At 41.1% G+C, this 16369-nt stretch overlaps 1 protein-coding gene across 1 annotated transcript in view; it reads right to left on the reverse strand.

Annotated features, from left to right (window-relative positions):
* Nucleotides 1-1660: 1660 nt before the first annotated feature.
* LOC104403268 (transmembrane 9 superfamily member 2-like) overlaps nt 1661-16369 on the reverse strand; it is a gene marked incomplete at its 5' end in the record, with an annotated part of 28743 nt that continues 14034 nt past the window's right edge. The window contains 8 exons of the mRNA XM_010011341.1: nt 1661-2270; nt 7533-7704; nt 8147-8258; nt 9743-9894; nt 10391-10550; nt 12917-12974; nt 13142-13261; nt 14024-14156. Coding sequence (XP_010009643.1) covers nt 2203-2270; nt 7533-7704; nt 8147-8258; nt 9743-9894; nt 10391-10550; nt 12917-12974; nt 13142-13261; nt 14024-14156 — 975 coding nt within the window. The remainder of the gene's footprint in view (nt 2271-7532; nt 7705-8146; nt 8259-9742; nt 9895-10390; nt 10551-12916; nt 12975-13141; nt 13262-14023; nt 14157-16369) is intronic.

Genomic DNA, 16369 nt, shown 5'->3' on the forward strand with positions numbered 1-16369 from the left:
ATACACTCTATTGCTCTGCAGCATTTTGGTCTCCACCACAAGCACTGGTGAATGATGAATTACGCCAGATTTGTATGAATGGGGCCTATAAGAACCTACCCCCCAAAGTCCTCTGATGGTACCTGTTTGAGAATGACTGATTGTACCTGCATGGCTTTGGCTCCACAGTATTGCCAAGCTCCAGAAACTTGCTTACCCCAGTTTCTACTTTGCAGCTCACTGGTAGTAAAAGCACCATAACTACAGTTTTACAACTCATTTTACTTCATTTCTTGTTAAATGTGTATTTATTAATTTGGCAATGTTTCCTGCTGGGAGTTTGTGCCAATTGTAACTTCCAGTTCTCTCATGAATTCTTTTCCCTTTGAACACGTAAAATTTGAGAGCTGCTTCAGCCAACAATTCTTTCTAATTACTAGTATTTTTTTTAACTATCCAATAAAATCTCCCCCAACTTTTAACATTTCATAGGAAAGACCTTTTTAGACAGAGCAGCACCAATTACACAAGCATTGGGTCTTTAAGAGTGATTGGTGCTCTTGAACCAGCAGATAACCACAAGCTGATGGCAACTAATGGTAACTGTAGTTTTCCACCTCTCAGATTTTGGTGGTAGGAAGGGAAAACATTTGAGAGACCAAGTTGCCGTCAAGAGCATACCTGAAGCTTATTTGAAACCATCTCTATTGCAGCCAGCTCCTCCTCATACACTGGTGCTTGGCTCTTCTTGTTGTCTAAAGCCTCATTTTTACCCCAGCTTCATCAAGTGGTGTCTTACACTAAGTAACCTGGATGGAACAACTACACATCGAGGTGAGACCTAAAATCCTCGTAGCAAAGACTCCATTTTGGCAAGGCTATTAAGCATTAACTAGTTACCTGGTACGTGTATGACCACAAAAAGATAGGGAGTCATTTTGGGTCTTGTTAAATTGCAGGCTTAGCCATGGAAAAGCAGCTTCCAGCGATGAATGTTTCCATATGCCAGTTAATAAGCTTTGAGTATTTCACCCATTAATCTGAGTGAACATCCCCTTATTCATCATCTCCAGCGGGGTCAGTAGCACAGCCATGTGAACTGTGGCTCTGCCCAGCTTCAAGGGCAATTCAAGACTTGGGGGAGCCTCTAAAACCTTGCCATTCCTGAGAAGAATGCTTATAACTGAGGAGGCTATTCAGATACTCCATCCCATGTAATCCAGCATTTCAGCACAAGCTCTGCAGAGCAGGAAGAAAGGCTTCACCTTCAAGAATCACCCCAAATCATTCCCAAACCCACTGAATTCATGGCTAAAGTTCCCCAACAAGCTGCATACAACCTTTGCAAGATAAAGGACAATGAGATGTGTGTACTGAAGAGCTAAAAGAAGGAAAAGGTTTTCTCTCTTTGATAGAAAGTAATGGTTTCCCCAGCAAAAAATACCTGGGTGAAGTGAGAGTAACACAGCTGAGGCACAGGTAATGGCAGCAGCAGCTTCGGGAGCTCCTACAGCTGTGGATCCAAGTGACCTCCCAATCCTTCTGCTTGTTCAATGTGCACCCAAAGTCACAGCCAAGCTGTTCACCACCAATAGAAAACTCCAAAACCACCAACAGGTCAAACCAGTGTGTGATCTGTGTCCAAGCAGTGCAGGTCTAACAAGAAAGGAAACAGGTCGGGTGGAGTTGTGCGGTTTTATTTGAACAAAACCCAGTGTTGGTGCTTTTAATAAAGTCTACATGACACTAAATGCATGTACATTTGTAAGAAGATACCTACTTGTAAAGAAGGTGCAGGATAATATGTACAATCATAGTTAAGTTAAAAAAAATTCACATTTTACATAGATTTACTTGACAGTCCTATGCTTTCATGGGATATAAATGAGTAACCAAAAGAGGTAACAAAAATAAGCCAGATCACAAGGAATTTCAGCTGGAGGACTGCATAATGCACTCAAACTAGTTGACAGAATTTTTGGGTGTCCTAAATCCAATTTGGGATATCTTTTTTTTTTTAATTCTTAGAATTAACAAGTTCAATGAGTATATTGATGTAAACAGGTTTCCAATGGTGCCATTTCCTTCCATAAAAATCCCTATTTGATGCTGTAGGCTGCTCTTCAGCATTTCCAAATCAGAGTAATTACACAGGATGCTTTTTAATACGTGGTAAAATTATCAAACAGAGGGAGATGTGTTCAAAAGACACTTTGAAGCTTCTCAGTCCACTTTCACAACGCTGTAAATCTTACTTACAAACCAGAAGCAGGCAAAAAATCCAATCGTCCCTAAAATGAGAAAGGGGAAATGGTTAGTGCATCTTAGAGTTTGCTTACAGAGAAAGCTAACCAGTACTTCCCAGCAGGACAGAGTACAGCACTGTAACCCAGCTAACTAGCCAGAGAGCAGCACTTGTTCAACTGAACACCACACATTCATCCCTAGTTACTGATTTGGACCTGGGGGGGTTTAGTGTGGAGAAGAGAAGGCTCAGGGGGGATCTTACCGCTCTCTCCAACTGCCTGACAGGAGGATGGAGCCAGGAGGGGGCTGGTCTCTGCTCCCAAGGAACAAGGGATGGGACAAGAGGAAACGGCCTCAAGCTGCCCCAGGGCAGGTTTAGCTGGAGCTGAGGAACAATTCCTTGCCCAGAGGGTGCTCAGGCATTGGAACAGGCTGCCCAGGGCAGGACTGGAGTCACCGTCCCTGCAAGTGTTCACAGCCCTTGTAGCTGAGGCCTCAGTGCCAGGGGTTAGTGGTGGCCTTGGCACTGCTGGGAATGGTTGGACTGGATGAGCTTAAAGGGCTTTCCCAACTTAGTTCATTCTATGGTTCTATGACTTTTAGGACCAGGCTGCTTGATGTACATTTAAACCACTGAATGTGATGCTGCTGTCACCACTACCAGGCACACAAGTGCCATTTAGGAAAGAGACTTTTATAAGTACACAAAGTCAACCCCTACCTGGGTTTTTAGGTCTACATTAGTTCACAGCCACTTATGTGTGTGTATGTTCATAATACAGCCCACTTTGAGCCTTTTACAGCTCTGAAAGCAACAGTTCTTCCAAGTGTTTAACAGATGAGATATATTTTTGTTTTATGATGTTGGTCTAGAACAGCAGATAGATATTTAAGGTATAACTAACACAAGAATGAGATTTACCACTATTTTCTGAGCATGCCATAACTTAATATGGGAACACACTCTAACCTCACAGTATTATCCTCCAATCCTTGTCACTCTGAGTCTTTCTGATGCAAGTGCTCTATAAAACACAGCCTCATAGGAGAACCTGAAGACTTCACACTGTGAGGAAGCATTTCATCTATAAACAGATTTTCACAGGTTTCAGTAACACTGATTTTCAACTTCCCTCCTAAAAAAGTCTGGTTTGGCATCCTTTTTTAACATCCTTCTTTAATTTTCATCAGCAATTTTGCCAATGTAATGGAGCTAGAGTAAGACTATGGTTTCTAACACAGGCATTAAGTCATAATGTTTGTCAGACACCAGATTTGAACCACAAACTTCCAAGCTCAGGAGGGAAAGGCTACACTCTAGCTGGGTCAGGGAAAGTTATCAGTAAACTAGTTTAAATTCAACATTAAAAGCAAGGATTATTGCCCAGAATAATGCCAAAATACATTAAGCAGACTGTCCTGCTCTCCTTGTTTCTTGTAGCTTTATTGTTTAATGAAGAAAAAAGAATTCCAAGCACGAACAGATTGTAAGAAAGCAAATAGAAAAGCACTCTTCACTTGGCTGATACTTCTTATGTACCTTAAAAGCTCTCTGTATCATACTGCTTTCAATCACTGCACAGTGGTAGGTGCTTCAGAATCTTGGATTCTAAACACAATCTACCCAGAAGATCAAAACTCAATTTTGAAAATGGCATTAACTCACAAGTGAAAATGATGTTCCAAAATAGAGGTCACAGTAAAGCAACATGCTTTGACTATATTCAGCAGTTTTTGGTCTCCTAGCATAAAGCGCATGTAATCATGTAGCTATCCCCATTCAACCACACTTCTTATTTCCAGACAGATTAGCTGCACTTTGGGCATGGAAATAAAGCTGTCTGCTTTGGGTGGGCACGTTAGTTGTTAGATTTCACCACACACATGATATTATTGTCACTGCTAGCATTCAGTTCCTATTTACTTATTCATTATGATTCCTTTTGCCATGAGCACACAACACACTGCCACGAAGGAGGTATTAACACTGCCCTTTTTATTTCTGTCACAGCTGCTGACACCTAATAGGCACGAATAGGGAAAAACAAAATACCTGGTGCTAAGTTAAGGGGAACAGATCCAGGTCCCATCTGGGGAACATCCATACAGGAAGAATGCTATTAACACCAACGTGTGTAAAGTTATATTAGCAAACTCCCTCACACCAGGAACTTGTGAAGGACTGAACCCTTATTTTGCAAAGACACTGCTATTAAGGAGTATTTCACAAAGCAAAGTCAGGTGTCCTCTGCTCAAGTCCCCTATCTAGAATAGCTCACATTTTATAGAATCATAGAATGGTTTGGGCGGAAGGGTCCTTAAAGCTCACCCAGTTCCAACCCCTGCCATGGGCAGGGACACCTTGCACTAGACCATGTCACCCAAGGCTCTGTCCAACCTGGCCTTGAACACTGTCAGGGATGGAGCATTTACTACTTCTCTGGGAACCCTGTGCCAGTGTCCCACCACCCTCACAGGGAAGAACTTCTTCCTTATATTTAACCCGAACTTCCCCTGTTTCAGTTTGAACCCATCATCCCTTGTCCTATCACTCCAGCCCCTGATGAAGGTCCCTCCCCATCATCCTTGTAGCCCCCTCAGACCCTTGAAGCTGCTCTGAGGACTCCATGCAGCTTCTCTTCTCCAGGCTGAACTGCCCCGACTTTCTCAGCCTGTCTCCATACAGGAGCTGCTCCAGCCCCTGCTCATCCCTGTGGCCTCCTCTGGACTTGCTCCAACAGCTCCATGTCCTTCTGACATTGAGGACATCAGAACTGCACCCAGTGCTGCAAGTGGGGTCTCACAAGAGCAGAGAGGCAGATCCCCTCCTTCAACCTACTGCTCCTGCTTATTCAGCCCACCCAAAAAAAATCAATCTTCAAACTAAATAGGGAAACTTATCACGGCATTTTACATTAGCAAGGATTTATTACACACTCCATATACCTACTATGCCCATTACCTTCCCAGTGAGCAGCTATTCTGTTAAAGTGTGACCATGTAGTAGCTTCCTTCCTGAACCAGAAATGCAGCACAGTCCTCGCTATTGTGGTTCTAGTAAAACAACAAGACACTGCAAAAATCACAGCAGCCCAGTTTCTTCTTGTACTTTTGGGGCCTCCACATCAAGAACTCCAGGAGCAGCAGCACATCTGAAGCTTTTAATATCATTCCAGCAGCTGCCACACCAATTGCAATTACCCTTTTATATATGAAAGGGATATTTTTAATTCTCCCAATTTGCATCTTGTAAGTGAAATTGAAATTGGCAGGATAGCAACTAACCTATGCTAAACCCCAGGCACACATTAACATATTGCTTTAGTTTAAAAGGAATTAAAACACTTTAGACTACAGTTTGGTGCTTTTTTAAATACATGTATGTTACAGAGGACATCTGGAGGTTGTCTCTTTCACCAGGATTTAAGTAAGGGTTGAGGTGGCAATATACCAACTTCTGTGTTTCAGAGAATCATAGAAACATGGAATAGTTTGGGTTGGAAAGGACCTCAAGATCATCTAGTTCCAACCCCCTGCCATAGGGTGGGATATAGTTAAAGCTTAGCAGAATTAAATCCTCCTCCCTTTTTATCCCCACTTCTTTACAGAACTTTTTTGTTACGCTTTCTTTAGGAGACACAGGTTTAAATAACAAAACAACTGCAGAAATCCAGCAGGAAGTGCCAGTTATTATTAAATATAATTGTTCAAACACATACAGTAATTTTCTTCAGTGCTTTACTATGAACACTGCTTTGTGTCGTATCAACCAGAATTAAAGGTGATAAAGATGAAAGAGGTTCTTCTCACTGCTAAACTGACAAACTTGAAGTCTGATACTAAGACTTACTTTCAATACTTATTTTAGCCACTCTATCTTGACCGCATCGAAGGAGCGAAGTGATGCATTACATGAAGCCAGCACAAAGTAATCAGAGCAGGTTTAAATAATCAGGCAGAAGATGTCAAGAAGTAACAATACAAATTATCCTGCACAGAAAGATCCTCTATTACAAATCTCGGGAATGAATGTAAAGGTTGGTTTTATGAACAACCCATTGTACAGCTGGGCTGGTTCAGCCTGGAGAAGAGAAGGCTCCTGAAGGGGACACCTTAGAGCAGCTCCACTGCCTAAAAGGGCTCCAAGGAAGCCTGGAGAGGGGCTCTGAACAAGGGCCTGTAGGGACAGGACAAGGGGAATGGCTTGAACCTGCCAGAGGGGAGACTGAGATGAGCTCTGGGGCAGAAGCTCTTCCCTGTGAGGGTGCTGAGGCGCTGGCACAGGGTGCCCAGAGAAGCTGTGGCTGCCCCATCCCTGGCAGTGTTCAAGGCCAGGTTGGACACAGGGGCTTGGAGCAACCTGCTCTAGTGGAAGGTGTCCCTGCCCATGGCAGGGGGTTGGAGCTGGAGGAGCTTTAAGGTCCTTTCCAACACAAACCAGTCTGATTTTCTCTAGTTCTACCACTGCAGCACTTCATGATACTAAAGAGAGCAATACATAAAAGATCTGACTTCATGTGTTAAAACTACATCCACAACAGCAGCAGCATGATGAACACCAACATAAAGTGCTCCTGGCTATGTTTAAGGGCCAGTACCCTTCAAGGAGCTTTTAATTTCATCTAACACATGGTAAATCTGGCACAGATTTCTCATCAAATCAACCTTGAAATTACAGTTTGAGTCAAGCGATTATGAACATTTGAGTTATTCTGTAGAAAACACTTAGTCTGCATGAGTCACATCAGGAAAGTTGGACTACTGTTAGTAGCCATCTTTCAAATAGGTTCCTCCACAGATAAGGTCCATTCCTGTCATTAAGAAGTGGTGCTTAATGAGCAGGTAAGACCACCTCCGATAGCACCAGAACTCCACTGTCAACAGTCACTTTTTGCCCAGCACCAACCTGCTTCACTTGCTAATAATGAAAGCTGAAAACATCTTTTATTCTCCCTATGCAATTATCTCTAACTACAGAACTTCTAGAACCACGTATGAAATCCAGAATCAAGATAAAACACCTGATATCAAAGTGAACAAGAAGAGCACTTTGAAAATATAGTGGTTTGAACTCACTGCTAATAGAATATTCAATAAAGGAAAATTAATTATACTACAAATAAATGTAGTTTCAAGTTAGGGAAAAAAATACCTTAAATCTCTTATTGTGATGTGTGAATCACAAACCACAAAAGTAACACAGCCTTAAGTGTCATGAATTGTATTTGATGTTTCAGGTAGTGTTTCTCATTGCAGAAACGGACACCCCACACACACACTCATTTCAGTTTGAACACTGTACTTACCTGTGAAAAGGAAGAAGATCAAGACCATGATCATTGTGTAACCAAAGTATAAAATGGTGCTGGCAGTGCCTGTTATCTGGAGTTTAGAGAAGAAGTAATGAACTGCATAGATGAAGAGATAAACTGCTGTAAAGCTGCTCGTCAAGAATGAGCGCCACCACCAGTGATAATCCTGAAAGAACCAGCAGACCATTCAGTAAGAGATAACACGTAAACAGGTTAAAAACAAACACTGTCTCACCAAATACATTTAATTCTTCAAGATTTGCCTCAAAAAAGAAAGATTCCAACATAGCACATAGCTACTTTTTGCCTTCTCCAAGTCAGCCGTATCGCTTCCACTATGAACATGAAACCATTCTAAGATCAAGGCTGTTGATCCTTGTTTATCTGCTGCAAAGGATGAATTTGGAAGCAAAAGGTGCATTTCATGTCAAATGAGTATTTCATGCTCAGACAAGCATGTCAAAGGCTGACAATCCAATCACATATGGATTGTATATGGGAAGGTATGGGTATTCCCCACATACAGAACATCACAGTATGGGAATACCTCGACTATTTCTAACATCTTCCACCTAAAAGTGGTATCCACATCAAAACTGTACTTTTACCTCTGCACACAGATGGAAGTAGCACAGCAAAACTGTAGCTTCTGAACACGTAATAAGAAGGATTATAAAAACTAGGAAGAGGAATCCAAACATGTAATACATCTGATGAGACCTGAAATAAGAACAAAAGCAAGAGTAATTTCTGGTTGAAGTTCTCAGCTAATTTACAGTGTCCACTGCAGGTGCTGAGCTAACCAAAACAGAAACCCCAGACCCCACACCACTGAGGTAACTTTGTCTACACCACTATCAGCTGATTCCCAGGCAGCTTTCTTTACCCGAGTTGTGCTCTGTAAATATCCATTCATTTAAGCTGGTAGGAATAAAACCACTGCTTTACAGAGCAGTGCTCAAAGTCTTCAGTTCTGCTTCTCCTGAAATTAGTGTCTTTGAGCATTCCCAAAGAACAGTTATGGATAATTTCCTCTAGAGATGTTGATCACTTCAGGTCTCTCTGCTGGGAGGACTTTTAACTTCCCTGACTCCTACATCACCTGTACCCTTCCCTAGTTACATACAGTACCTGCTTCCCTCCTCCTACTGCAGCTAAGTTCTATCAGGTGCCTCTGCATCTCCTCACTACATCCAACCAGATGCTCCTCCATTCCCAGTCTATCCCCAGACCAAGTCTGACCAAACCCAAAAACACTCAGGAAAATAAATGCAAGGGGAACGTATTTGGTTACTTTTAATCTGGTGTCTTTCAGGTAAGAGAAGTAACCAAATCAACTTTATTGACTGATGGTGACAATTACTGCAGCGTAAGATTTGACAGAGGGGGTATCAGCTGCACATTCCCTCATTGCTTCCCTTTCGTGGGATAAATAATGAAAACAATTTGGGAATTCAGTAGTTTCAACTACAAAAGCCCAGAGTACACCCATTTGTCAGCTGATTACCTCTTTCAGCACAACTGTATTACATGGTTTCTACCTTTGTTGAGGACTTATGTGAAAGTCTAACATACCCAATAGATTTCATTCAGGAATTGATGTATAAACCTGTTCTGTAAGAAATCTCAACATAAACAGAGGACACCTTAAAAACCTGGCACCTTCAGGTTAGTATTTTCCACTGAACTACAATATACCAAACTTTGCATGTTTGCACTGTGGAAGTTATGATGGAGTGCACTGGTTTAATTCTCCATGCACTTGCTTAATTAGGTTTTGACTACATTTAGGAGTGGTGTTTGGATGTCTTTGTTTTACAGATCATGGAATCCCAATGTCTTGACTTGATTCTGATTTAACAGCTGAAACTGCTACATATTAGTTTTATAAATCATAATACACACAATGGATTAGGCTCCACCTAATCACAACAGCATGAAACCACACTGGTGCTGTTCAGAGCCAAAAAGAGAAAACAAGGCAACAGGACTTTAACTTCACACTTTGGAGCTGTCAATAAGAACTAGTTTTACAAGTTCTGAGCACAGGGATAAATACGCAGATGCTGGAATTCCACACAAGTCTGCAAGAAGATAAATTAACAAATTGGTTTCTTCCTTACATTAACTGATTTGGGATGTTCAAACTCACGATACTAAACCAGCATAACTAGAACAACAACAGCAAAAAGAGTGATACTCACCAAATGCTGTTCAGAATGAAAAAAAGTTGAATGAAAATACAGCCAAAGGGCAAGATACCCCCCATGATGATACCAGGCAAGGGCTTTGTGAAGAAGGACTGCTCAGGAATTTGGCGAGGGATCTGGTTCGTACGCACTGGATGTTCAATAGGCTTTGGGAGAAATGAATACAGTTAAAAGAGAAGTTGTTACATCATAAATCAGATTACTTTACTTTTCCCCAATACCAGCATCTGAAGATTTGGCAAACATCATTTGATTTTCTTTCCTAAGCCATCACAATGTTACCACCTAAAATAAGCTATAAACTCAATACCATCACTAGGAAAGAACAAATATGGCCCATCCCTGGCAGTGTTCAAGGCCAGGTTGGACACAGGGGCTTGGAGCAACCTGCTCTAGTGGAAGGTGTCCCTGCCTGTGGCAGGGGGTTGGAACTGGATGAGCTTTAAGGTCCCTTCCAACACAAACCAGGCTGGGATTCTATAACTACAAGCATGAACTCATTTTCAAAATAATGACAAAGTGAAACATCATTTTACAACCATAGGGTCACAGATGTTTCAATCCAACCAGATCTTGCATGCTTGAGGATGCGATGATTCAACTCCACAAATGTGTTTCAGTTCTGTGCTCAAAGAGCCCTACCTTCTCTTTGAAGCCAAAATATGCACCAACAAAAGTTAGTGGGACTGAGATTCCAAACCACATAGCTAGGATAGCAACCAAAGTGCCGAAAGGGATGGCAGCTGAGGATCCTTTCACCCACAGGATGAGGTTCATGATGAAGAAATCAGCAAAGACAATGCTGAAAAACAGACCACAAAAAGACAGTAAAATATTCAGGAAGGAATAAATATCAGTCAGTATTAAAAGCCATAATCCAGTTATGAGTCTGCATCAGAACAACTTAGCTTCTTACAACCTTTCATTCCCTAACAGTCCTAGTCACATTAATGTAAAAATGCTTCCAATGCAAGGATCTACAGTAAAGCAGCTATCTCAATACAGACTCTGCACATAAAACCAAAGGTAACAGAAACATTCCATTATAAAAATCCACATAAAGAATGCAAAAATAGAAAATAAATAAACCCCCCTCTCTCTGAATCACCTTTCCTGTTATTGCCAGTCATTTAATTCCTTTATTTAGGTCCTTTAGAGTCAGTAAATGCCCTCTGAAAAAAACACAGTGGTGGCAAAAGCTCTTATTTAGGAAGCCACGTGTCACTGTCACAACAAACATACACCCTGCTGCAGCATCTGTCAGAGCAACACAGGAGCAGAAGGGTGTTTTAAAGAAAGAATCTCTGTATTAGTACCTCGTGGAGTTACACAGTTAAGCAGCCCACACCTTTGGAGAACCCAGACAAAGACTGCAGCAGTCATGACATGTCTCTAGACCTGTTCTTCCCATCACAGTTAAGTGCATCTGCCTCATGTTCTAAACATCCTGGGAAACCACTAGAAAACAACTCTGAGATGCATGATGATGACTTCAATCGTCCCATCCCAAAGAAAGCAGGATGTACTGTTGTACTGGAACAGTTCTGCTTTTTCCACATAAACCCCTGCTTGAATTGCCACTGTTCATGGAGTCAGAGATGCAGCATGGAAAACTCAGCTCGGGAAGAGCCCTTGTCTGGGGTTTTGCTGAAAAAGTGTCCCTGAAGCACAGTTTAAACTGCCCTGAAGTGAACATGCATCCTCCATTGTATTTAAAAAGGAGGGAGGGAGGATTAGAGCAATAGACAGGTTCCTTTTGCCCTAGGAGAGGCCTTATGCTCACCTGAACTGGCTGGGGCAATGGCTAAACAAGCACACCCAAGCGACCCCTGGTGTAAGTGTCTTGTGGAATAAAACGTAACAATCAAAGCCAGTTTAAAAGACCTGCTGATCTTGATAACGTGCCCAAGCTCCTAATACAGACCCCACTTCCCCCCTCCAAATTTAGAGCTACTGCAAATATGAGCTGCCATCAGTCTCCTGGGACTCGAATGGCCTTGGGCTGTTTATGATATTATGCAAATTCATTAAAAAAAGCATAATCAAGACATCTGTTCCTATTCCACCATCCCCAGTCATCGCGCTTCCTCTGTGCAACTTCATTTCTTCGGGAATTTAAGTGATCAGCATGGTATTTCTGCCACTGATAAATATTTTCTTTGCTCTCCCGATAACATCTAAATGACAGCAGGGAGACTGCAGCACGTTTGGTTTAGAAATAAGATTTCCTCATTGGGGCAGGGGGGGGAAATACCTTCACAAATGATTTATAACCTTTTGCTCAACTTTTGCCAAGGGCATTTGTCAAGGTAGAGCTTCATGCACCCAAAGTTGCACCCAAGAAATACAGAAGACTTGCAGAAAAAATTGGTTTCTGCTCCCTTTCTTCCCTGATCTAATTCTCATGGAAGGTCTTGAGAGCTATGAGAAGATGAAAGGTAGGAGAGTTACCACTCTTCCCAAGCAGGACAGTATTTGCCATAGCATGATACACACTACAGCCATATCAGAACTGGACACTACCTACATTTATATAAGATTATATCCAATTGAAGAGAATCTCTGCATCATTCTCACCCACAAGCACAGTAAATACCTACTGTTCAGTATAGCACTATATAGCTATTTATTTAAAAGACACCTAAATTATATATCCTGTGTTCTTTTCAATAAGACGGGTACAAGAAAACACTGATACTATAATTAAGGTAATAGAGGTTCTGCCTAAAAGGCTGTCTCTCTATTTACAGAAAAGCACTACAGACACTCCAAAGTTACCATAAAACCACAGTGTGGCCATACCTATTCCCAGTTAGGACAAGATTACCTGGAACAGACCAAGTGCTGAGGTACCAAACTGGAACTGCCCCATCACTATGCCTAATGCTCTGCTGCAGTGATTCTCACAGGCTGTGGTGCTGCTTTGTGAGGGAGTCCCATCATTCCTCCCAAATGATGCTAAGAAGCTCTGTTGTAGAGTCCTAGTCTCCAAGTCCTCAGAATTCATTTCTCTTTATATTCACAGATAGGCAACACAGAAAAGGAACAACTCGGAGACCAATAAAGACAAAAGGCACAAAAACATGACAGTTCACCCTTTTCCTCTTTCCTTCCCACCTCACATTTATCTATACTTAAGAATAAAAGAACAAGAGGAACAATACTAACCCAGGGCAGAGCAGAGCTGTAAGCAAAACGTTTGTCTTCCACTTTTCACCTCTAAATGCTGAGGGAAAGATAAAAACAAGTTCAAGGCTTTTTGCAAGTGTTTCGCAGTAGGGCAGCAAGAAGCAGGTTTGTTGCCCAAGACACGAGCTCCAGTGTGAGTTTTACATTAAACCCAGCAACTCTGAGTTTACCCTGCTGTGTCACACTGAACATATAGGTACTTACTCTTGTACATTCTAGCAGACACGTAACCAGCTGGAGTTCCCAGTAAGACCCACAGTACAACAGCACAGGTCATCAAAGCACCACGGTTGGCAGGAGAAAGAAAACCAAGGCAAGCTAGGACTAAAGAGACAAAGGATTTAGTCATCCGTGGATGTGTGGCAAACCTCCTCTGTAACACATATCACTGTAAAGGTTTATCCCTGTCACTACCCAACATTTAAATGAGGATAAACTCTCATATATCCCCATCTCATGGCCATAGCCCTGGGCAACATGTCTAGCATGAGGCGTCCCTGCCCATGGCAGTGGCTTGGAACTGGATGATCTTAAGGTCCTTTCCAACCCAAACCATTCCGAGATTTTATGATATACTGTATAGATAACATAATAAAACACCAACTTGTGACAGTTTCCATAACCATATGTACGTGGCAAGCTCTCAATCTCAGTGTTGGGTCACTGTTGTTTCACTGGTGTGCATTCTTGCTCTTATTCCTGCATGGCTGCAGACTGCTGTGTCACAAGTATTAGACAGAAAGTGTTCCAAGAACAAAACAAAGCTTTGATTTCATGTCTTGGAACTTGCATTACTGGATCCTTGGATAATTTACACCATGACAAACTCTTTTTATAAACCAAAACCAAACTTGTAACAGGGAAGCTTCATTTCTGCATCATGAAGAATAAGCCCAGATAGCATGTTTGGAACGACACTGCTTACAGCAGCATTACTGAAGCTATCTAGGTTACTGCTAAGAAACTACATTAGTGTTTTACTAAAGGAAGGAGTTCTTTTCGAAAAGAAGGCTTCTATCATTTAATAATATGGCATCTCTCTTACACTACTACATGACAAACACATCACTTAATAAAGTTACTTACATAAAGTAATAAATGTCATAATGAAGATCTGCGTTCCTTGGCCCAAGAAGACAGACAGTAACATCCCCTTCCTTGGAGGTCTAAACACATCTCCATGGACCAACTTCCAGCCAAATTCCTCTTGGGCATCTTCCTGTATAAAATCAGCAATGTCTTTAGCAAAGACGCATAATGTAGTAGTGAATTAACACAATGCAAAATCCATATTTAAAGTCTGATTAACTTCCAGTTTAGATCTAAAGACAGACTAATTGCATCTGATTCATCACTCCTTGATTTTTATAACCCCCTAATGGTTCAGTGAAAGAAGAAGGCAGGATTTATCAAGAAAATCCTCATCTCTTAAAGCAAGGAAAACCAAAATGTAATTAGCCAAACCGTGTAACATCATTCTAAATTTAAACTAACCCAAAGCATTCCATTTAACTTGGATTACAGCATTTCAATCTAGTTCAAGCATTTATCTTTTCTTGCCTTTTCCAAAGCACAGCAGTCTCAATGACAATAGTGGGACAGAATTAAAAGGCCTCTGTACTCCAGAAGGCAGTTTGCTCCCTACAGTCACTAGGGACAAGTATCAACACTCTTTGTCCCAGTGCCAGAGGTGAATGGATGGATCAGGGACGGAATCCTCAGTCCAGCAGCTCTAAGGAACCTCTAACAAGAGAACTTTCCAACAAAGTCACTCAAAGCAAACACTTCCCTTCACAAAACCAACCAAACACACAACCACAAAGAACCAACCCCTCTAGAAGATCACTCTCTTCCTCACAAAGTTAAGAGATACAGGTTTCGTTCAACAAGGAGAATTGAGGTTCATTCAATGGACTGCTTACCACGAGGAGTACAGCACACAGACAACCAAGGCAAGAAAGAATACAGACCCAACTGGTGAATGACACAGAGCATCTTAACTTGCTTGTATTTGTTGGTTAGATATTACTCTCAGAAGTCTGATATACTAACACAAAACCTAAAAACTATTAAACACAAGAAAGCACTTCGATAAAAACAAAGAAACTCAAGACCCAACTACCTTTGCCTGCAAAGAAAATGCTACCAGATCTCTAGGTGTAATTCCACACATCAGTGCTTTGCCAGTAAAGAAAGGGTTGTCTGGTTAAAGCATAAAGACCACACTTTCCTTCAAGTCTGAACGTGAACTAATTGTGATGATGATGATGAAAAAGTTACTGAGGTAAGACAGAAGGTAGTTGTAAGGAAGGACTGAAAGAACTTAAAGGTTACTATCTGAAGTAAATCTTTATCTGTTTTCAGAATGATGAACACCAAGTAGAAATAAATGCTTAGGATTTTAGTTCCTGACACAAGGAAGCTACACTTCCCATTTACAGCAAAATATCTACAGCAAAGCTAAACAGATACTTTTGAATCTTAGCCAATAGGCTAAAAATTACTCTAAATCTTCAAAGAAATGCAGTAATCTGCACCTTAGCCATTCATTTAGCCTGGTTCTCAAAATATTCTAGCAAAGATTAAGTCCCCTATACTCAAATAGTCATGATCAAGGAGATTTTTTAAGAAAAGAGTTTTACCACTCACTCTTCAAAATGCATTGACATGAATTCTCTTCAATTCAAGTATCTTCTCTTAGTCATAAGATCCTCAAAGTAACCCAAGAACTTCTAAACACTAATGTCTCACTAGATCTGTATCACACTAAAAGCCAGTTGGTATCAGCTGAACATGAAATGTACAGACCAAGACCACCAGCACTGGCTTGCACATTGATCACCAGCATTCCCTAAGTGTGAGATACTAAACTGGTCCCCTGCAGCTTCTTCAGCCCAGGTCCTCTTTTGCACCCCTATTTCACACCTTTAGAATCAGCTCCTTGAACTGTAATAGAGCTTGAAGTCTCACAAACTGGCAGGAAAACAAAGCATGTGGTTTTTTGGAAGTCACACTTATTCCTTCTGTTATCCATCAAAACTAACCAAGCTGCTACATGTCTTGCTCTTTATCACATTAAAAATGGCCAACTAATAAGGACAAGACAGTATAAGATATTGAACATAATTTAATTGAGAGATCAAACAGGAGTTTCTTAAAAACCATCAGCTAAAGGATGTGGAAAAATTCTTCCCCTTTAAATTAGTGTCTGCATTTGCATTAACAAAAGATATTAAATATCAAAACCAAAGAAGAATAAAAGTACTTTCAGATGTTAGTTTCAACTGGAAACATTTTTGTGCATTTTAAAGTATTTCTTTATCCAGATAGCAACAACAATGAGAATTCAAACCTTTGTAGTTTCTGACATTATTTCTCCTCTATGGCTTGCAGATACCACTTTAAGCAATGAGAAGGAATAATCTTTATTCA

Source organism: Nestor notabilis, unplaced genomic scaffold (assembly GCF_000696875.1).
Source record: "Nestor notabilis isolate BGI_N333 unplaced genomic scaffold, ASM69687v1 scaffold20283, whole genome shotgun sequence".
Taxonomy (NCBI): domain Eukaryota; kingdom Metazoa; phylum Chordata; class Aves; order Psittaciformes; family Psittacidae; genus Nestor; species Nestor notabilis.